This window comes from Pipistrellus kuhlii, unplaced genomic scaffold, assembly GCF_014108245.1.
Source record: "Pipistrellus kuhlii isolate mPipKuh1 unplaced genomic scaffold, mPipKuh1.p scaffold_m20_p_1, whole genome shotgun sequence".
NCBI lineage: Eukaryota > Metazoa > Chordata > Mammalia > Chiroptera > Vespertilionidae > Pipistrellus > Pipistrellus kuhlii.
Window position 1 is genome coordinate 61,686,872 of NW_023425404.1, and position 23,261 is coordinate 61,710,132.

At 39.3% G+C, this 23,261-nt stretch overlaps 1 protein-coding gene and 1 long non-coding RNA gene across 2 annotated transcripts; one reads left to right on the forward strand and one right to left on the reverse strand.

Annotated features, from left to right (window-relative positions):
* The first annotated feature begins 1,728 nt into the window (after nt 1-1,728).
* On the forward strand, nt 1,729-23,017 carry LOC118724737. Its single transcript, XR_004989689.2, has 4 exons — nt 1,729-1,985; nt 17,439-17,444; nt 18,371-18,377; nt 23,007-23,017. It is a non-coding gene; the product is annotated as an uncharacterized LOC118724737 (long non-coding RNA).
* LOC118724724 (olfactory receptor 10G3) lies at nt 14,467-15,474 on the reverse strand. The gene has a single exon (XM_036448375.2). It carries the CDS (start codon nt 15,472-15,474, stop codon nt 14,545-14,547), a length of 930 nt encoding a protein of 309 aa, XP_036304268.1. The 3' UTR covers nt 14,467-14,544.
* Nucleotides 23,018-23,261: the final 244 nt, after the last annotated feature.

Sequence of the window (23,261 nt, forward strand, 5' to 3'; positions counted from 1 at the left end):
TTCAACGAATGGATTCTGGAAACCTTTGCTCCTGCCGTGAAGAAATTCTTGCTGGAAAAAGAACTGCCGCTCAAAGCCCTTCTGATACTTGACAATGCCCCTTCTCACCCAAAAGACCTAGAGGAAATATTGCAGGAAAATTATCCTTTTATCAAGGTGCAGTATTTGCCACCAAACACCACATCCATTCTTCAGCCAATGGATCAGCAAGTTATTGCGAACTTTAAAAAACTCTACACTAGAGCCCTTTTTAATAAGGTGTTTGAAGAATGCGAGTTTGGTGGAGACAATATGACTGTCCGAAAGTTTTGGAAGGAGAAATTTGATGTCCTTATGGCAATACGACTTATACAGAAGGCCTGGGAAGAAGTGTCACAAAGGACCCTCATTTCTTCTTGGAAGATGCTTGTGCCTTCGTGGACCCAGGAAGAAGCAGTAGTTGATGACACAGAAGTGGTGAAGGACATCATCACAGTGGCCCAAAGGTTGGAATTAGAGGTAGAGGAAGAGGATGTAGAGGAGCTTATTGAGGAACACGAAGAAGAGCTGACAACTGAAGAGCTCCAAGCACTTCTGGTCCAGCAACAGGACAATGCTCAAAGGGAAGTGTCATCTGATAACGAGGAGCAACAATCAAACAATCAACCAATCCCAACTGCTGACATCAAGAACATCCTGGTCAAATGGAAAGCAGTTCAGGAGTTTACCAATGCCCACTATCCGGATTCAGCTGAAGCAAACAGGATCAACGATCTTTACTCCGATACTCTTGTCCGTTATTTCCGGCAGATGTTGGAGAAAAGAGAAAAACAAACGACTTTGGACAGGTTTTTCATGAAACCATCGGCCAAAAAGCAGAAAATGGATGAAGATGTGCAAGATTCGGTAGACTCTACTTAGTCTGTCTTAAAATTAAAAAAATGTGTTTTTTTTTTTTTAAAATTATGTTTTTAGATGTATCTAAATAAAAATAATAACAAAAAATTTATCTTTTTTTATGTCATCTTAGCATATTTTATGCTACAGAACGAATTATTTTTTTTAACATGTATTGTTATGGGAAAACGCGTTTCACATAACGGACTTTTCGCATAACAAACTTGCTCCTGGAACGAATTAAGTTCGTTGTGTGAGGCGCCACTGTATTAAAATAGATGATCATTTCTTCGGCTTAATTATTAGATGATGTAATTGGCCCAAGGGTGGGTGGAATAAAAAAATATGCACTTCTCAATGTAGAATCACACTCGTGCTTATATTAGAGAGGGGACAAGAGAATTGACTCACTCTATACTCATTGAATGAAATGCCAGAGTGGAATTGATTACATTCTTTTTGTTGTCTCTCCCTTTCTTCTGAAGACTTTAATGTAATTATAATTTAATATGCATATTGGAACTTAATTTGAATTCAATTAATAAAATATTACAGTCCATAAACAACCCTCAGGCCTGCTGATGATCTCTGTGACCTCTAGAAATAAGTCCAATCAAAAACTAAAGCAGCTTACAAGTTCATGGTTCTGTATCTCCAGAAGGCAGAATCCCTCAGAATTTAAACCCAAGCCCAGGCCAGAGAAATCCTTTCCTTCCCTTGGACTTTAGGACTGAGCTAGATCTTCCAATTTGTTACAGCCTCAACAAACATTTATCAAATGCTCTTCATATTTCACTCACTGGACCTGCATTTAGGAGGAAAGTAGCATTAAAAAATACATTTCTCTGGCACGGACACATAATCACCCCAATAATCTCAAGGTGGCCTGTGAGAAGACAGTGTCAGCCATGCACCTCGTTCTGCAGCTGACCAAGTGTGCGAAAGCCCGGGCTGAGGAAGGACAGAAGCCCAGCCTGGCCATGCTGGAGCGAAGGATGGTCCAGAGCAAAAGGGACATGGAGAACCCAAAGATTGTCGTCCAGGCCACCGTGCTGTGAGGGCTCCTGTGCCCACCTGCTGGCACAGCGCCGGTGTCTCTGTCGTCATCTGTTCGCCTTAGAGCTGTGACTGAAACTTGATATTTTTTTTCCCTTTTGTGAGTGTCCAGCACCCACTGGTCTTAATTGTGAAAATGTGCCAATCATGCCTTATTTATTTTTTAAATACATTTCTCAACATAAAAAAATCACATTGATGCTCATAGTAAGGGAACTGAGATGCTAGGGTTACAAAGGTAAGACATAGACTCTGCCTCTCCCTGAGAAGAGGGATAATGTTGAGCAAATATAAAATACAGTGTGAGAAAAATTCATAGAGGTATGCATAAAGTTTCATGGAAAGAAGGGAGACTTGACTGATTATCCACTTAACTGAGGCAGTAAATCTCTCTCTCCCTTCTTTTCTTCTTCCCTTCCTTCCTCCTTCCCTTCCTCTATTGAACAAGAGTCCATGGTTAGTTACTATATATAAAGCACTGCACTAGATGTCATCAATGCACAGAGAATAAAACCAGATTCTATGTGAAGAAGTGTTAACGAAAAAACCATTGAAATCTGTAAAGAATTTTTGTGAGTTTATTTGAGCCAGACTGTCGACATATGGCGGGGAGCAGAACCTCAACGGATTGAGATAATGCTCCGAAGAATGGCGGGTTACATTTCTCTATTTATACACTGAAATCAAAGGAGGGACTTAGGCGGGTTACATGAAATTCATTGGTGATGGAGTAAGGAGGCAGGAGAAAGCAAAGTGGTGGGAAACTCCTGGGATTGGATAAAAAGTAAAATGATGGACATGTACTCAGGTGAGTGCAGGAACAATTAACATGATAATGAAGGAATTTGAGGCATCTGTCCTGGCGCCCACCACATTTGGTTGTGCCCCAGGGGCTCCAGAAAAAGGAAACTAGTAAGTTACCCAGACATCTCATAGATATGTTATTTTAGGGGCGAAAAGGCAAATGGACTCAGTAAAAAGATCGAAGTTGATCTTTGTCTGGGAAAATATTGGCCTAGAACATGACTACCCACTATAACCTGTTTGTAGTTAGATATTTAATTTTCAAACCATCTTTTGTGGTTATTTTAGGTCTTTAAGTTTGCAAGACTGCCACGCAGGCCTCTCCTGAGCTTGTCAGGTTAGCATGTGGCTCTTTTCTTTCACAGAAGCGTTAATTTGATATAGAAGGTAAACAGGTAAGTAGGTAATCTTTATGGGCCACTTCTTTGTGACAGGACCATGTGAGGTCTTTAATTACATTCTTTCTTACAGTAATCTTGTGAGATAGACATTATTATTCTAATTTTACCAATTAGAAAGTTGAGGCTTAGAGAGGTACTTTATGAGGATCTTGTAGCTGTGAATTGTGGAACTGAAGCTCTCATACATTTATCTTAAAACAAAGTCTATACTCTGAAGACTGTGGATTCTGGGATGTGAGTTTTTGGGTTTAAATCATCTTCACCACTTATCGACTGCATAATTTTAGTCGTTTTACTTAAATTGTCTTAGAAAGGTTTTCTCATGACTGAAAGGTCCCAGGTTTGATTCCGGTCAAGGACAAGTACCTTGGTTACAGGCACATCCCCAGTAGGAGGTGTGCAGGAAGCAACTGATGTTTCTCTCTCATCAATGTTTCTAACTCTCTCTCTTTCTGTAAAAATATAAATTATTTATATATTGTTTCCTCATATAAAAATAAGATTAATAGTATCTACTTAATAGGATTGTGCTAGAGTTTTAGCTCAACTCAGTTAAGGCATTTGGCCTAGTGCCTGGCCAATTTTTTAAGTTCACTAGACTCTAAAATTTAGAATAGAAAACTCTGTGAGGAAGGCTGTAATGAACTTGTTATCAGTGGAAGGTGACAAGCAATAAAAAGGCAAGGAAACAAATTAGATAATTACAGAGAGTGGTAATTAAACAGGGTAACGGAAGAGAAAGTGAGGAGGAAGGGTGGGGGTGGCGGGGGAGGGACTAAGAGGGAAGCCTTGATTCCACCCCCAGGTAGCAAGCTGTTCATATGTAGATCGACTGCGATCTGTGAATCGATGCTGAGTGAACTGCTCCAAAGGACAGAAAAGCAAACGCTCTTAAAAACAAGGGCCATTATAATGCTAATATGAAAAACCTCTAATTTAAGCAGAGCAATAAAACACTCTAATCAATCTTTGAGTTAGCCAACCTGTTAATGAAGACACATTTTTATGATTTTGATGACAGAAAAGAACCAGTTTTTTTTGTCTCTACTTTGTCTTACTGCAAGCTAGAACTAAGTAGGATTAGTCAAAGCCATCCTATTTTAGGGAACATTTATCCTCCACCCATTCATTCAACAAACATTTTACTGAGATCTTACTATCTCTTGCTATCTAGATTTACCAAATAAATCTCTTTCCACCCATTTCAAATCCTGCTGTTTTTCGCAACCAGTCTCTGGGCTCAGCCCCAAGACCTGAGGGGCAATAAATGGATTCAGAGTTGCTACTCAAACACAGATCTCCATAGAAACCAAAAGACTGAGAAAACAATGAGAGGAAGAGGCAGCCACAGCCTGACCTTTCAGACTCACTCTCCACATTCTTCTTGCTCTCCGGTATGAAGGCACCCACTTACTTGTGTTAACTAGTGCAAGTAAAGAACCTGACTGCCCCACCCCTCCAAATTTCTTAACCTCGCTTTTCTTTGATAGTAAGTGGGACACCTCCACCTGGTGGCTATAATAATAAATTACCACAAGAAGATGATTAATGAGTGAGAGCCTGCAATGCAGGCTATTAAGTAGCTGGAAAAGGAAGCGGGTAAAAAGAGTTAACATTCAGGAACCACTCCTAGGAAAGTGTTCAGTTGTGATGCATTTAATACTTATTTAATACTTATCCTTTCTCACACATATTTTAAAAGTACTTAAATATCATTTATGTTGGTGACTCAGGTTTGTTTTGCTTAATTTTGTTGGTTTGTTTTGCATCCAATCCAAATATGGGTACACGAGGCTGTCTCATATTTCACAACTTCATAGTAAATATTTTCTACCTGAATGTCTTGCTGTCAACCCGAATTCAGCATCATTCTGCAGCTGGAGGGTGTTCTTCTCTTCCTTTCCTTTCCCTTCTGGAGGCAGCCTTTGGTAGCTTCCAAAGGGAAACCAGAAGATTTACTCCACTGTCTTTTTGGTGTATTCCAGAGTTGAAGTGCTAACATTCTATCTCTCCCAGCATGGGAACAGAAAGCCGGGCTGTGGCAGGCATGGTATTGCTGTCCTTGTGTGGTAGGCAGTTAGACCGACATGAGCAGAGCAAAGAGGATGGGCCAGGTACAGAAGGTCACCAAGGTGGCAAGCCCCAGGTGCCTAGCAAAGGACAATGGTAGATGGGACCTCCTCCCCAGGGTGACATTTCCTCCCCTAGCATATTGCTGGTCGTGTTGTTTGGACCCCCTGACCTTTCCTCCTTAGCATTAACATCTAGGCCTCGTTGTATTTCAGTCCCAGGTCCAAAAAAGCAGCAAAACCAGATCAGTGACACAAGGGCTGACCTCAGGACCCGCTGCACTGGATAATGACCCCCCGCCCTGGCACCGACCAAGCAGTCATTTAATGGAGACCTAGACCCTGAAAATGTTAGGGGCAGAAATTGAATATTGGGGACCAGCTACAATGATAAGAAATATTAATCATGCTCTGTTAACCAGGATGGTGCTGTTCTGATGAGAGAAAGCACATTCTCACCTGGCTGAGAGTTGTACACCCTGGGACATGGGAGCTAACCTCAGAATGCAGTCCATCCTCCAGTCCTGAGAACTGCCTATCATTATGGAAAGATTTATAACCTTGGGGCTCTTTACAACCTCCAGTCCCTCTTACCTGTAATCTGGTCCAGGAGTGCCCAGAGGCACCCAGGGGCTCTGCGGAAACCCCCCCCACCCCCTCCAACCCACATGACTTATAACCTGTAATGATTATCCCATGCCTACTTTCCCATGCCTGTAATTCCTGCTTTCCCACATAATCTTTGTCCTTCTACCCAATATAAGCAGCTGGTTTATGGGGAGAGGAGAACAGATTTTTGTGGATGACCTGCTGCTCTCCCATACTGCCAGCAGTATTGGAATAAACGCTCACATATGATTTAACCCTGTCTCTGCTTAATTGGTTCAAGTAGTGACAGGCAGTTTGGACCTCTCAGTTGTCTGGTTACAAAAGAACACATGTGGAAAGCTGCTGAATTGTCTACTGAAATATTCTTCTGGAACTTCCCCTAAAAACTCCACCCTTAAAACCTTAGTACTCTCCCCCCTTGGAGAATGTCCTTGCCTTTGCCCTACCAACCCTGCTTCCCACCTCAGCTGGCCTGACTGTGACCTTCCTCACTTCTAAGCTCCAAGGGCCTTTCTTTTGCTTCTGTAACTTGTTTCATAAGCCCATTTCCTATACAAATATCTTTTCTGCCTCTGTGATTTTATAAGTAAACTAGTGGTCACGTGCCCGGATTCATGTACACTGATGTATTCCAGAGTTGAATTAGAAGAAATATTTTAATATTGCTATTCGCTCTTTCTCTGTAATAGAAGTGTCAGAGATGAAAGAAAATTAGTAAAATGTATATGAAAATAATAAATTGATTAATAAATAAACAATAACAACATGATATAACAGCAACAAAGACATTATATAAAAACAACAAAAACATGATATAAAAACATTGATAAAAACAATGACTGGTAAATTGATTAAACTTATCCTAATATCTCCCTGTGTACCTCATTAAGAGTAAAAACACTTTCAGAGTGCTTGACTAATTTCCCCTGTGATGAAGTATTTACAACTTTAATGTCACATGTTCTTCGAACTCGAGAGAAAGCAATATATAACTGGCCATGTTCGAAAATGGGTTCAGGTAGGAATATTCCTACTATGACTAGAGTTTGTCCTTGTGATTTATTAATAGTCATCACAAATGCTGGCATCACGGGAAACTGTCTTTGAATTAATTTAAATCAGAGGCCAGTGTCAGATGAGGACAAATCAATTCTTGGGATCAGAACAACCTTTCCTTCCACAGATCCTGTTAATACTTTAGCTTTGATTATGTTATGTCACAATATTTAAAAAAAAATATTTTATTGATTTTTTACAGAGAAAAAGGGAGAGGGATAGAGAGTTAGAAACATCAATGAGAGAGAAACATCGATCAGCTGCTTCCAGCACATCCCCCACTGGGGATGTGCCCACAACCAAGGTACATGCCCTTGACCGGAATTGAAACTGGGATCCTTCAGTCTGCAGACCAATCAATGCTCTATCCACTGAGCCAAACTTGTTAGGACTGGTCACAATCTTTTGATAATAAATCTAGTATCATTACAAATAACCCATTTACTATTAAGATTTCTCAGTAGCATGATGATTGCACCTACTTCAATTTTAATTTATGACATGGCATTCCCAAAGGAATAATACTATTAAAAAAATCAATAGGAAAATTTTTCTTTTCAGCATCATTATTTAAATGAATGGAATCATCACTCAAATTGGTGTGAAAATCTCCATCGAGTATTTCCAAATTTCTTCATTTAACTTATGAATGTGCTCATTTTTTGGACAACAAATTGCATGTTTAAATACGTTTTTAATATTATTTATAGATATACTATTTCCAAAGATAGCTTCAACAATAGATCTGTTATAAATCATTTCACAGGGGATTTCAATAATATTCATTCCTAAATGAAAACTGCTATCAAGTTTGTCATCTCCAAGTTTTACTAACCATTATTTATAAGCAGAATCCTCTGATCTCATATTTGTTTTAAGAGACAACTGTCTGAAACATCCCCAAAGAATACAGTACTTTAAATTCGTTTGTAGATGCTGTGGGTATAACAGTAACACCATGACCTCTAATATAATGTATTGAACCTTTATAAAGATATGTTTTTTCACTACTGCCTTGGGTGTATAGTTTTAGATTTACAACATTGAGCATTGCAGAGATTTCTAATATAGTCTTGCCCATACTCATAGCTCCCCCATTATCAACATTCCCACTGTGCATTTGTTACAGTTGATGAATCCCCACTGATACATCAAGCAGTACCCTCTGAACTAGAGGAGAAGGGGAACACTAGTTGGAGGCTCAGTGTGGACAAATCTGAGAGAAAAACTCCAGGGGATCTAGTCCTGGGAGGCTCCCAGGATTTTGTGAGTTTTATCTCCAGGAGCTCTACCCTGGTCTGGAAAAGTGAGGAAAAACCTCTCTTGTTTGCAAGAGAAGAACAAATGAAACCATTTTGAAATAAGCCAGAGGATTTCTCTTCATTACAGGTTTTACCTTCAGGGGAAATGATTTAATCAGAGCCTAACCTGCTGGGGTATTATCTGAATCTAACTGACCTGGTGTTGCAGGAGACCGGAGAAAACCAAGCAATGCTTAGAGAGTGGGAGCTGCACTTCATTATACACTAGCAGACTCAGAGAAAAATATCTTTCAAATCCTGAGCACAACATGGAGGAAGTTGTCCCTTTTTATATCCTTTTCAGTCCTTTGCTGCCCAAATATGAGGTGCTTCTGGTCCCCTTTACAAGTTCTTAAAGAGCACAATGTGCTGGGGCTTTGAGACCTCAACCAAAAACCTGGCCTGGTGCCAGCACTGATTACTTCATCTGGGGAAGGTTTATGGCCCCTCTAAAATGGCAGTAAACAGGTCTTGCTGGACCAGACAATTCAAGTAGCAATATCTAGATTCGGATTGCTAGCTCTCAAAATGCTTCTTTCCCCCCATCACTGGGAGAAGGAAAATACTCAACTCCAGCCCCCTCTAGCCATCCCTGGTGGGGAGGGGGGACTGAGAAGCACATATAAAGTCCAGGCTGAGTAAAAGACTGAGACCTAATTATAAAACTAAAGAATGCTTACCCTCCCCCACCCTATTACTAACGGCGTTCTTTTATCAAACATATCATGTTAAATTATCAATATAAAGGTAGAAGACACACCAAAAGGCAATATAAAAAAAAAATGAAAAAAAAATTCCCCCAACAAAACAAAATGAAAAACACTTTGAAGAGACAAAGCAAGCATCAAAATAAGACTCATTTATGGGAGTGAGGTTGAAATGATCAGACCAGGAATTTAAAACAAGTATGATTACCATGCTAAGAGTTCTAATGGATAAGCAGACAACATGCAAGAACAGATGGGTGATTTAAGCAGAGAGAAGAAAATCTTAAGAAAAACACAAAAAGAAATGCTAGAGATAAAAACACTACAAAAGAAATCTGCCTTTGATGGCCTTTTAGTAGACTGAAAGCTGCTGAAGAAAAAATCTCTAAGCTTGAGGATATCTCAATAGAAACCTCAAAAACCACAAGGCAAACAAAAAAGACTGGGAGAAAAAACCAGAATAGGACATCCAAGAAATATGAAACAAAAAGTATAACATATGTTTAATAAACAAAAAGAAAGAAAGAATATGATGCCTTTGATCTAAAAGAGATTAATTTTTACTATGGGCATGGTATGTATCCATATTACAAAATCATTGTAAAGGAAAATTAAATGTAGTAAATCACAATGAGTTAAATGAAAATATTCTTTTTAGTGGAGATCACTCATGAACTAACTTACCATAAGGAGCTTGCATGAGCCCTGGCTGGTATGGATCAGTGGCTAGAGCGTTGGCCTTTGTCCTGAAGGGGCGCTGATTCATGTCCCAGCCAACGGCACTTACCTGGATTGCAGGTTGGATCCCTAGGGCAGGAAGCAACCAATCAATATGTCTCTCTCACATCAATGTTTTGCTCTCTCTCCGTCCTCCTTCCCTCCCTCCCTTTCACTCTCTCTAAAAATCAATGGAGAAAAAAAATCCTTGGATGAGGATTAGCAACAACAAAATATAATAAGGAGCGTACATGAAAATTTAAATATTCAGAATTTATAAACAGATAAAAAAGAGTCAGCCCTATAAAATTATGTTATAAGCACAACTCTAAAGCTGAAAATTCTAGAAACAAGGCATATTTAGTAAAACTCATCCTAGAGTTGTATAAGCCAATGAAATTATTGTTATTATTTTAAAAATAGGTTTTTATTGCCCAGTCAGCATGGCTTCTTTGGTTGAACATAGACCCATGAACCAGGTGGTCATGGTTTGATTCTCAATCAGAGCATATGCGGGCTCAATTTCTAGTAGGAGGCATGCAGGAGGCAGCTGATCAATGGAGTTTCTCTTATAATTGATGTTTCTATCTCTCTCCCTCCCCCTTTTTTTCTGGAATCAATAAACATATATTTAAAAAATGTTTTTATTGCCCTAGCTGGTTTGTCTCAATGGATAGAGTGTTGGCCTGCAGACTGAAAGATCCCAGGTTTGATTCTTGTCCAGGGCATGTGCCTTGGTTGCAGGTCCTCACATCAAAGTTTCTCTCTCTGTCTCTCCCTCTCACTTCCATTCTCTCTAAAAAAACAAACAAACAAAAAAAACAAAAAAAAAAAAAGAAAAAAAGAGAAAAATATCATCAGGTGAGGATAACAAAAGAAACAAAAACCTCCAAAATATGTTTTTATTGATTTTAGAGAGAGAGGAAGGGAGAGGGAAAGAGAGGAGAGAAACTTCAGTGTGAGGATAAAATATTAATTGGCTGTCTCCTGCATGCCACCCAGCTGGTATCAAGCCTGGAACCTGGGCATATGTCTTGACTGGGAATCGAACCATCAATCTTTTGGTGCATGGGACAATGCTTAACCAAATGAAGCACATTAGCCAGACCAAGTCAATGAAATTATTAAAATTTGTTTGTTTTTCTTCAAAACTTAAATTTTTAAAATTCAATTTAGAGGGGTGACATCTACATTATAAAAGGCCTGTAACGCCATAACACGGTAATGACCAGTCACCTGGAGGTGCATTGATGGGTCCCACCTGTGGTGGTGTGGCGAAGGGAGTCTGGGGTCCCGCGGCATGGGGGAAGGGGGCGGTGTCTGGATTTCATTGATTTTGCACGGTGGGCCTCTAGTTGATTAATAAAATGATAGATATATCAAGTGAACAATACATCATCTGTATATTATCTGTATGTTCAGCATCCAAAGTCAGGTCTCCTCTCATCACCATTTATCTACCCTTTACTCTTGTTGGGTCCAAGCTTCTCTGCTAGAGCAAGACCTCCTTGGATGCTGGGAACTGAAAAAAAAACACACACAAAAAACATGAGCAGCCTCATTTAGATAGGATTTGATTTATTGCAAACATAGCAGCCAGCCACTGGCTGTTCAGTAGCACCTTATATAGTAATTCAAACAAAAGAAGCTTCTTGCCAATTAGTGACATCAGTGTTACACAAAAAAAGTGGGCTATATAAGAATGCACTTGCACAGTGGGTATACTGATACTGCTGAGTCATTGCCTTTGTGCATGGGTATAGCAAATGGGCCTTTAACATCTGGTGTACTCTGGTCAAGGCCCCCACCACCCTCTTCTATCTTTCTCCATCCACCCCACTTTCCCTCTTGTAGTCACCACACTATTGTCTGAGTCTATGATTTTGTTTTGTTTAACACCTTCACCTTTTTCACTAAGCCGCCCAACTCTCCTTGTCTCTGACAGCTGTCAATCTGTTTTATGTATCTATGAGTCTGTCTTTATTTTGTTTGTATATTTTGTTCATTAAATTCCACATATAGGCCGAAACCGGTTTGGCTCAATGGATAGAGCATCAGCCTGAGGACTGAAAGATCCCGGGTTCAATTCCGGTCAAGGGCATGTACCTTGGTTGCGGGCACATCCCCAGTAGGGGGTTTGCAAGAGGCAGATGATCGATGATTCTCTCTCATCAATGTTTTTAACTCTCTATCCCTCTCTCTTCTTCTCTGTAAAAAATTGATAAAAAATATAAAAAAAATTCCACATATAAATGAAATCATATGGTATTTGTCTTCCTTTGACCAGCTTATTTCACTTAGTTTAATACTCTCCAGGTCTATCCATGCTGCTGTAAAAGGTAAGATTTCCTTCTTTTTTATGGCTGAGTAAATTCCATTGTGTAAATGTACCACAGCTTTTTTTTATCCACTCATCCACTGATGGGCACTTGGGCTGCTTCTAAGTTTTGGCTATCCTATATAACAAAAGCCTGATATGCAAACCAACCAGGTGGCAGAATGACCCTACCTGTGCATGAATTTCGTGCACCAGGCCTCTTGTTATAAATAATACCACTATGAACATAGAGGTGAATATATTCTTTCAAATTAGTGTTTCCGGTTTCTTTGGATATATTCCAGAAATGGAATTGCTGAGTTATAAGGCAGTTTCACTTTTAATTTTCTGGGTTTGAATATTTTCTTACATTAACATAGAATATATGCTTCTGATGTGGGTCCTCTTCTTGCTCCTCCCAAAGGACCAGTCTGGGTTCTCTGAGGCCCATAACTTCATTTTGACAGACCCAAAGCAAAGGTCTCTGGCAAGTACAAATATTACTGTGACATGATGTTGAAGGTTGAGGGCTGGCTACCTAGAAGAGCTGTAAGAAGAGAAAATGTGTTCCTTGACACAGGTGGCTGGTGTTGGGTCCATCTGTGAAGTATGGGTGGAAGTCTTCCATCCCTGACACTTTTACAGATGTCAACCCATCATCTTCAAAGTCACTCAATGTAATCTCTACCCAGATGTCCTGCCACAAACACTGTTACTACCATGCATTAGCTCTGGAGTAACGTGAGGGTGGTCTGTGTGCGGAAATAGTCTTCACAATTTGCTTGGATTAATAATCTCCGCATCACTTCATCAAGGGTGCCTGTGGTTCTGTTCCACCCCTCCCCCCCCTCCATTCCCACTATGAGGCCCTACTCTGTTCCAGCTGATTTGGACTTGCCCTCAGAGCCTGGAGTGCTTTATGTTTCCTACAATGAAGCCCCTAACAATGTTCTGAGGGATGGCAGAGGCAGAAGGGAAGTAAGCTTTCATCAGCTCCCTTTGGGATCTTTAGTGCTTGCCTTGTCTAATTGCCTTGTCTTGCCTGGAATTTATAATAATAAAAGGGTAATATGCTAATTAGACCGGACATTTTTCGGGACATCCTTTCTGATGAAGCCAGCCCGAGGGAAGCCAGCTGGGGTCCCAGGTGCCTACAGGCAGCTGGAGGAGGGAAGCCCAAGTCCCAGGTACCAGAGGGAAGCCAGTGCTGGCAGCCAGGGGAAGGAAGGCCTACTTTTGCATGAATTTTCGTGCATCAGACCTCAAGTAAAGACATAAATGAACAACAACAACAACAAAATGTTACAAGAAAATTGAGGATACTAGAAAATCTTGGTGTGGGGAGTGAACTTCTTAAGCAGAAGACAAGAACCTAAGATCCATAAAAAAAAAAGATTAGTGCATAAAAATAAAAATTTTATAATAAAAAGAATAAATACAACTAAGTGATACAGTTGGAAGAAAATATTTGTATTCATATAGTCACCAATGACTTTTTATAATATACAAAAATCTTTTATGAATTGATAGGGCAAAGTCAACAACTCAATAAAAAATAGGCAACTATTATAAACAGACAAATAATATTGTAAAAGAGGAATTCTGAATGATAAATAAATAAATATAATAAAAGGTCTCAATTTCTTTGCCCTGGCCATTGTTGTGGGCTTGATTCATAAAATGGGGCATGCAAGAGACAGCTGATCAATGATTCTCTCTTATCATTGATCTCTCTCTCTCTCTCTCTCTCTCTCTCTCTCTCTCTCTTTCCATCTCTCTTCCTAGCTGAAATCAATAAAAATATATTTTAAAAAAACTTGAAGAAAAAAAAAAAAAAGGAAGCATAGGCTATTCTATGAGATCTTGACCAATGTCAGCCCAGAGACTAAAAAGCCTATTGGATTTCTTTGGTATGCCAATCCTCTGGATGTCTACGTGTGCAAGATTTTGCTTCTTCTGAGTGGCTTTAATCTCACTATTCTTGGAGCAGCTGAGGCTTTTAACTCTAAGGAATGCTAGAAAGTGTGTTTGATCTTGATATATTGATATTATCCTATCTAATAAAGAGGGAATATGCTAATTAACCATCACTCCATGACAAACATGGCTGCACCCACAGCTGAGGCCAAGTTCTCATAGGAGTCTTAAGGAACATTCAGCAGGGACCTGAGGCCATGCCCCCTGCCCTGTGGGGATTGACAGGGGACTTCAGGCAGTGCCCCCAACCCAGGCACCAAGCTGGGGGACCTCAGACTGCGCCCCATGCCTGGCAGGGCTTGACAGGAGTGGGACTGGCTGGGTCTGGGTCTCACTTGATTTTGAGGTGTATGTGGGTATGCGTGGTCTTGACTCTGGGTCCTGTGGTGTGCCCCAGACTCTGACAGGAAGAAGGTTTTCATATACATTTTACTACTTTTCTTCCATCCCTGACACTTCTATTATAAAAGGCAAATAATGATATTAAATTATTTCCTCTAATTAATCTCTTTTAATGTGCGTGAATTTCATGCACCAGGTTACACTAAAGAGGAAAAGCAAGAAGAAAAAGAAAGACTTACTGATATGTATACATTAGAAAAAATTGTAAATGTGACGGTTTCCCCAGAGGGGGACAGGCTTTCAGACCTGACTTTAAGTCCTATAGCCTCCTATCATTCTCTTCAAGGCCAGCTTCACCTCTTGGTTCCGCAGAGTGTAGATGATGGGGTTGACAAAAGGAGTTATGGCTGTGGGGAACAGGGCAGCTGCCCCGCCCAGGGGGCTGTTGGTTTCAGGCCTCAGGTAGACGAAGGCACAAGGCACGTAGTACACGGTTACCACAGTCACGTGGGCTCCACAGGTCGAAAAGGCCCGGCGCCGCCCGTCGGCTGTTCGGATTCTCAGGATGGCCTGGATGATCCGTATGTAGGAGAGGAGAATCAGGGAGAAGCAACTGGCAACCACCACCCCAATGTCCACGAGGGTCACCAGCTTGTTGACGGTTGTATCAGCACAGGCCAGCCTCAAAACTGCAGGGATGTCACAGAAGAAGTACTCTACCCGGTTAGGCCCACAGTAAGGCAGACGGAAGGTTAGGATGGCCTGGAGAGCCCCGTGGATGGATCCTGCCACCCAAGCTCCAGCCACAAGTAAGGTACTCAGCTTAGCATTCATGAGCACAGGGTAGTGCAGGGGCCGGCAGATGGCCAGGTACCTGTCATAGGCCATCAGGGTGTAGAGGAAGCACTGGGTGCTGCCCAGGAAGTGATAGAAGTAGAGTTGAGTGACACAGCCACCGAAGGAGATGGGTGTGAGGACTGCAGTGAAGCTCATCATGAAGCGAGGAACAATGATGGTGGAGATGGCCATGTCAATGATGGAGAGCACACCAAGAAAGATGTACATGGGATGGGCATGGAGTTGCACATCTACCCAAACAGTGATTAGAATAAGCAGGTTCCCCAGCTGAGTCAGGGTGTAGATCAGCAAAAAGAACACAAAAAGAAATGTCCTTAGCCGGAGTGGGTAGGGAATTCCTGTCAAGATGAACTCAGTCAACAAGGTGCTGTTGATGCTTTCCATCTTCTGGAGAATTCTTACCTAGCGAATGGACAAAACAGGACTTAGCATGGGGGTAAGAGAGGAGGAATTAGAGAAAGAGATTGTAAAAATCGGGACAGTGGAAGAGAAGTTTCTTTCTTATGTGGAGACATGACAAGTAGGGAGAAAGTATGTTCTGTGGCAGGGGGTTGGACTGTTTTGTAAATAAAGTTTTATTGGAACACAGCCTTGCTAATTTACATATGTATTGTCTGCAGCTACTTTGGTGGTAGGATGGCAGAGTGGTCATTGTGTTTGTTCTGCAAACCCTAAAATATTCACTCTCGGGACGTTTATAGAAAATGTTTGTGCTAAGAAGTTTGTACCTAGAGAACTTTTGCCAAAGATTAAGGAATTACTGCAAATGACAGGTGTGGGAAAGGATTCAGTGGAACCTCAGTTCTGGAACTTAATACAGTCCGGAAGGCTGTTGGAGAAGAAATTTGTTCGAAAACTGAATCATTTTTCCCCCATTAGAAATAATGTAAATTTGAATTATTCTGTTCCTGACCCACAAATGATTCCCTGTTTTAACTTTTCTGATATAGTGCTGGAAAACAAATCAGTTTCACTAAAAAAGAGATGTTGACAGGAAGCCAGGAAGGCTGATCAACAACCTTATTTGCTCTAATCTTTAGTTGAGATATTGTTAGCTGAAGCAAAATCTACCTTGTTTGTCCTGTGAGTTTCTGTGATTTCCTGCCTAAGGGCTACATGTAAATTTCTGTTGCCTAAGATGTTTTCCCCAAAGCCGCAATAAAAGGGGATGGCAGGGCCAGAGCAGGGAATAGTTCTCTCACTAGAGTTGGACTTCCGCCTGGCCCCTCCATATCGCCAAGTTGAATTTCTTCAAGTCTCTTTTCATTTGTGTGCGGCCCTTCTCCAGAACCTGAACCCTGAATTGGAATTCTTTCTTTCTTTTTTTTTTAAAATATATTTTATTGATTTTGTACAGAGAGGAAGGGAGAGAGATTGAGAGTTAGAAACATCGATGAGAGAGAGTCATCGATCAGGTGCCTCTTGCACACCCCTTACTGGGGATATGCCCGCAATCAAGGTACAGCCCTTGACCGGAATCGAACCTGGGACCCTTCAGTCCCCAAGCCGACCCTTTATCCATTGAGCCAAATCGGTCTTGGCTGAATTGGAATTCTTTCTACGTGGGCCGTGAAAAAGAGTCCTATAATATAGAATAATGTTTAATGTACTGTTTAATCTATAAATAAACACTTATTTTCTTTAATTTGTCAAACCACTTGTTACTAGCCTTAAAGGAATCACTTTCAACACTGTTCCAGGAATATCTTTCAGCATCTTTGCTTTTGCACATATCATTGCCTCTGAAATGCTATCACAAGCTAACTGCTTTTCATTTATCCAAATTAGCAACGCCTTTTCTACCTCTACAATTGCCTGTGATTTTTGTTTTGTGAGCACTTTCACACCCTTGCCAACATTAACATGCTTGATGACCTCTTTATGTTTTAAAATTGTCCTAATCATCGATTTCACCAGCAACAAAAGCATTCTATCCTTTGTTGCCTTAGGGTTGCTTTTTGTCATGCTGAGTTATCAACATAAAAGTGTTGCTGGTTGGAGAACTGAAAAAAAATTTTTCTTGACACTTTTTCCCTTGAGTAACTTGGTCTAGAACCTAATTGTTTGAGATGGAAAATGTTTGAGAACTGAGGTTTGACTGTATTTGTTTTGTTAGAATTCTGCCAGTTCAGAAACTCTCAGAGGCTATTTTGCCTCATTCTTATCTCTGCCAGGATATAAACTTGTACGGAGTGGGGAATATGCAGGAAGGCAATGAAAAATTTTCTTTCCCTCTTTGTAGTAGACAGAATGGAATAGAACTTAGATTAAATGGCTGGTTGTGCTTGATGCTGTATAAATCTACTCTCCAAGTACTACATAATTAAAGGAAAATAATGGCCATGAAGCTGTGAGTATATAAGTGAAGTTGTGGTTGTACTTGATGCTATGTATTTTGATTTCTCTGTGTCTAATACTTGTGTCTTGGAACATGGTAAAGGAAGAGAGAAGAGAAGGACGCAAAGAGGGATGGTAATAGTGAGAAGTCAGGCACCTGCTCTGGTCGAGCAAACCAGAAAAGGTCAGATGTTAAACTCCGCAGGTTTACCGTTGAAGCTTGATTTGGTCTCCCTACGGAATCAGGCATTGGGAAATCAATCCACACTATTCAAATATCTGTGAGAATGACTTGTAAACCAAACAACCTATTTGTTAACCTGTAGTGGGAGATCTCACTCCCATGACTGAAATGGTATGTCTACTACTCCAGGCAACCACTTACTAATACCAAGGTTCCTAGAAATCAAATTAGGAACCCGATGTATTTTTCTGAGTTTTGAATCAGAGCAAAGGGAATTTGATGGAGCACACAATTCAGGCTTCAGTAGTTTCAGTGAATAATACCTGGTAAATCACAAGTATCGTTATCTTTATATCAATATTTTACTCTTTCCTTCAGATACAACATATTTTTCTTCTGGCAGTAGTGAGGATATGTTCACAAGATTTTACTCTATTTTCTTTCTGAATCTATATCTCTTTTAGATTGCCTTTATTATTTCCAACAGATTTCTTTTTTTCAGCACATTTCTCAACTTTTTAGAATTCCTAAATTATTTTTTTCTTATTTATTTTCTGTGCCTTTTTAAAAATTTTTTTTATACTTGCTTTAGGGAACATTGTCTCTGTTCTCTGAATTACTCTTTTTGAACAATGACAACTTTTGGGAAATTTCCTGTAGATAGGGAGATCCAGTCCATATGTAGTGTGCTGATTCGTGTGTGTTTGTGTGTGTGTGTGTTTTAAATACATGTAAAAGATTTATTAACATGAGAATAAGAAAACTAGTTAGAATATAAAGTTTCTAAGAGCATTTGAAGAACAGGGCATTTATAAACATTAAAAAAAGACTATTGGCATAAGGTTGCTAGATTAATATAAAGCTGGTTACAGTGCAATGAAACTATAGCCTTTGGAGATAAATTTTCTATCAAAAATAAATATACAAAGTTAACGTGCTAGTTCATAGATCCCAAACTTAAAATGTTTAAAAAAATTTTTTTTATATTGAGGTATAATTGATATATAATATTATATTAGTTTCACATGTACAACACAATGATTCAATGTTTGTATATGCCAATCCTCATTTTATTTAACTGAGAGAATAGTGTTTCCTAATCTTGCCCTTAGATTTTATTTTTTTATTTTTTATTTTATTTTAAAAAATATATTTTATTGATTTTTTACAGAGAGGGAGAGGGATAGAGAGTTAGAAATATCGATGAGAGAGAAACATCGATCAGCTGCCTCCTGCACACCCAGTACTGGGGATGTGCCCTCAACCAATGTACATGCCCTTGACCGGAATCGAACCTGAGATCTTTGAGTCCACAGGCGGATGCTCTATACACTGAACCAAACCGGTTTTGGCTTGCCCTTAGATTTTAGAACCATCTTAAAGAAAAGGTTGAGGGGAAGGCATGTACTAGTAGCCCTATTTGTAATACTGTTTTTATTAGGTGTGATTTTATTCCAGTTGCAATTAAAGTTTCTTCTATTTATTTCTCTAATGATTTTCTTCCCAATTTAGTTATAAATATTAACAGGGCAATTTTCTTTTACCTTTTTTCCTATGCCATTGCCATTATTATAGATCTCTAGGCATGAAGCTTGGGTGAGCACCCCTCTTCTTACTGTGATTCATTAACATACAAGATATGGCTCTGAGATGCCTTAGTTCTTTTCAATAACAAAATAGGAAGTAGGAAGAGAGAGAGAGAGAGAGAAAAAAAGAGAGAGAAAGAGGGAGAAGAATATGACACAAAGAGAAAGAAACATGGCACTGATGAAACCTCAGCGAACTAGGATGGTATGAGCTCACAAAATAATGATGGCATTTTACATCTGTGTAGTGATGATCCTTAGAGGAGTTAAATGACAGAGGAGTCCCATAGCTATAAGTGCTAGAGTAAGCACTACTGCTAGGATTTATGATTTCCAGTCTGGTATTCTTTCTACATTTTACTTAACATTCCTTCCCACAAATAAGCCCAAATAATTTAGTAAATCAGGTTATTTCAGATTGTAAATTGTTAGTTTTAAAAATTCTTTGACAACATTAATTGTTCGTGTGCTGAAGCCATAGCTTTGTCTCTGATCAGAATAATGATTTTAAGAATTTGATGGTTCATTTTGTCAAAGATTCTAATTGCTGCCCTATTTCTAAATCTAGATGTAGTAGAGTTAAGTGTATGTTCTAAAATTAAACACGTTTTGTTACCATTAATCTGTGAAATGGCCCATCTCTTTTCACTGTCACACTGATTCATTTTAAAAAAAAGTAGACTTAGCAGTATTTTCATTTTACAGAGACTGTGAAATTATTGATGCAATATGTTTTTTATTTTTATTTTAAAAATATATTTTATTAATTTTTTATAGTGAGGAAGGAAGAGGGAGAGAGAGTCAGAAACATCGATGGGAGAGAAACATTGATCAGCTGCCTCCTGCATACCTCCTACTGGGGATGTGCTTGTAATCAAGTACATGCCCTTGACCAGAATTGAACATGGGACCTTTTAGTTCTCAGGCCTACTCTCTATCCACTGAGCCAAACCAGTAAGGGCACAATATATTTTTTAATTGTGATTTTATATCAAACACAAAAGGTTATCTAGTATAAGCATGTTTAAAAAAAATATGGGAATCATTAGTGGATCACAAAACTACTATAAATCTATAATGCTGATCATTAAAAATTGTTAGTGACTGATTTGCCTAAGGCATTAGGTACCTTTCCTAATGAGCATACTTGATCTTATTTTGGCTTAATTTTGGTCTCAAATTACATACCTAACTCCAGTCATCCATTTATCAAATGGTCATGAAGAAACTTAATTTTTTTTCTATGTCTTGATAATAAACTCAAAGCACTTCCTTTTAATTTATGAAAAAAAAAATCTTAAATATTTAGAACACATATAATCTATTTCCATTTCCTGAATTTTAAATAAGACATGAGAATAGTCAACATCATCACAGTCCCAATAAAATAAAACTGAAAATAATCTATAGAGAAGTAATATGTATGTACATATAATGAATATATACATACATACAATAAGATGAGAAAAAACTGAGTTATTAAGTTTGAGCTTCAAATTTCCATTAAAATATAAAACCCTCAGTAGCAATGCAGTTGAACTGTCTGTTTAAATGACACAGAAATCAGATTATAGTTTTACTCACATCCATTCTTCACATTTTGGGCAGAGAACTTGTATTACAGGAAGAGGGGACCTACTGACAAGGACCAAACAGCAAGGAGGAAAGATGGAACTGCCACAGAACTCCAAGATATTCTTACCTTTTAAGGCAGTGAATGAGCCTGAAGAAAGGTGGCTTTAGAGGAAGATGTAGCCAATCAAAGGTTTGGGGATGTAGTGTTATCCCCATATTATAAGGCTAAATGGTAGCTGCACAGATAGACTTAGCAGAGCAGGAAAGAAAATTTCTGTGAGAGCAGAATAAATAAATTGCATAATGAAACAAGAAAAGACATTGAGAGATAAAATGACTGAGAGGGAAGAAAGCCTTTGCACAGTATCTGAACCCAACATTCATCGATGTCTGAAACTTACTCCGTGGTCATCTATAATGAGAAATATCTTCCTCTCTTCAGCACCTGTCCACATCAGTGAGCAAGTCCTGCAGATGACATTTAACTCCGGAAAATGGGATGGGACTTGGTGGGGAGAGGGAGAATCACCTTCATCTAGAGGTGTCAGTATCCACAGAAAATCCTTTTGCAACCCGAGAGAAGAGATTTGAAACTATTCTTAGGATAATCTCAATGGTTTTGGGTCTCACGGGGTCAGGATAGTTACTGTGAAGAGCTCATGGCAGAAGACCCAGTTGGTCAGTTCTGGCTAAAGGATCAAACTAATGAAACACTTTATTATTTGCCTGCTGAGTTGTAGAAATCCTCTTCCAGTTTCCTTACAAACTGGGGAAAAGAGTCGGGGCTCCCTCTGAAGGTAACTGCTAAGATTGGTCTCCATTGTGTTCTGTTACATCATTTATTTTCCCCAGAGTCAATTAGAATGTGTGAGCTTAGGGAATATTATAATAGCACCCTTGTTTTTTTTCTTTTTTCTTATTGTTGACACTTACAGATGTTCTCCCTCCCAACTTTGTCCCCTTCCATCCAGCCCCCATCTCTCTCCTCTCTGGCCATCACTATACTGTTGTCTGTGTCTATGGTTTATGCATATGTGCTCTTTGGCTAATCCCTTCACCTTTGTTCATCCAGGTTCCCCCACTTCCCTCTGACCTCTGATCAGTCTGTTCCATACATCCATGCTTCTGGTTCTATTTTGTTTGCTTATTTTGTTCATTAGATTCTACATATAAGTGAGATCATATGGTATTTGTCTTTCTCTGTCTGGCTTATTTCACTTAGCATAATAGTCTCCAGGTCTATCCATGTTGTTTCAAAAGGTAAGGTTTCCTTCTTCTTTTATGTCAGTGTAGTATCTCATTGTGTAAATGTATCACAGTTTTGAAATTTTTAAAAAGATTTTAAATTGATTTTTAGAAAGGAAGGGAGAGAGAGAGAGAGAGAGAGAGAGAGAGAGAGAGAGAGAGAGAGAGAGAGATCTGCATACCTCCTACCTGGGATCAAACCCACAACCTAAGTATGTGCCCTGATCGGGAATTGAGCTGGCTTTTGGTGCACGGGATGATGCCCAACCAGCTGAGCCATACTGGCCAGGGCTGTACCACAGCATTTTAACCCAATTATCTGCTGATGGGCATTTGAACTGTTTCAAGGTCTTGGCTGATGTAAACAACACTGCTATGAACTGAGGGGTGCATATTGGTGCTTTGAGATTCTTAAGATATATTTCCAGAAGTGGGATCGCTAGATCAAGTGGCAATTCTATTTTAAAAGTTTTTGAGGAAATCCCATACTGTTTCCTATAGTGGCTGCACCAATCTGCATTCCCACCAATAGTGCACTAAGGTTCCCTTTCTCCACACCCTTGCCATCACTTTTTGTAGATTTATTGATGGTAGTCATTCTGGCAGGCGTGAGATGATATCTCATTGTAGTTTTAATTTGCATCTCTCTGATGACTAGTGATGTTGAGCACTTTTTCACATGCCTATTGGCCATCTGTATGTCCTCTTTGGAAAAGAGTCTAGTCAAGTCCTTTGTCAACTTTTTAATTGGGTTTCTTGTCTTCCTGGCGTTGAGTTGTGTAGGTTCTTTATATATTGTGGAGGTTAACCTCTTGTCAGATGTATCATTAGTGCATATGTTCTCTCATTCAGTGGGTTCACTTTTATTTTGTTGATGGTTTCTTTTGCCGCACAGAAACTTTATAGTTTGATGTAGTCCCATTTGTTAAATTTTTTCTTTTGTTTCCTTTGCTCTAGGAAACATATTGGCAAAAATATTGCTATGAGAGATGTCTGCCTATGAACTTTTACTGCCTATGTTTTTTTTTTTTTTTTTTTTTTTTTTTAGGATTTTTATGGTTTCGTGACTCACATTTAAGTATTTTTTCTATTTTGAGTTTATTCTGTGGATGGTGTAAGCTAGTGATCTATTGTAGTTTCATTGTTTTTGCATGTACCCAATTTTCTTTAAAAAAATGTTTTTATTACTCTCAGAGAGGAAGGGAGAGGGAGAGAGAGAAACATCAATGATAAGAGAGAATTAT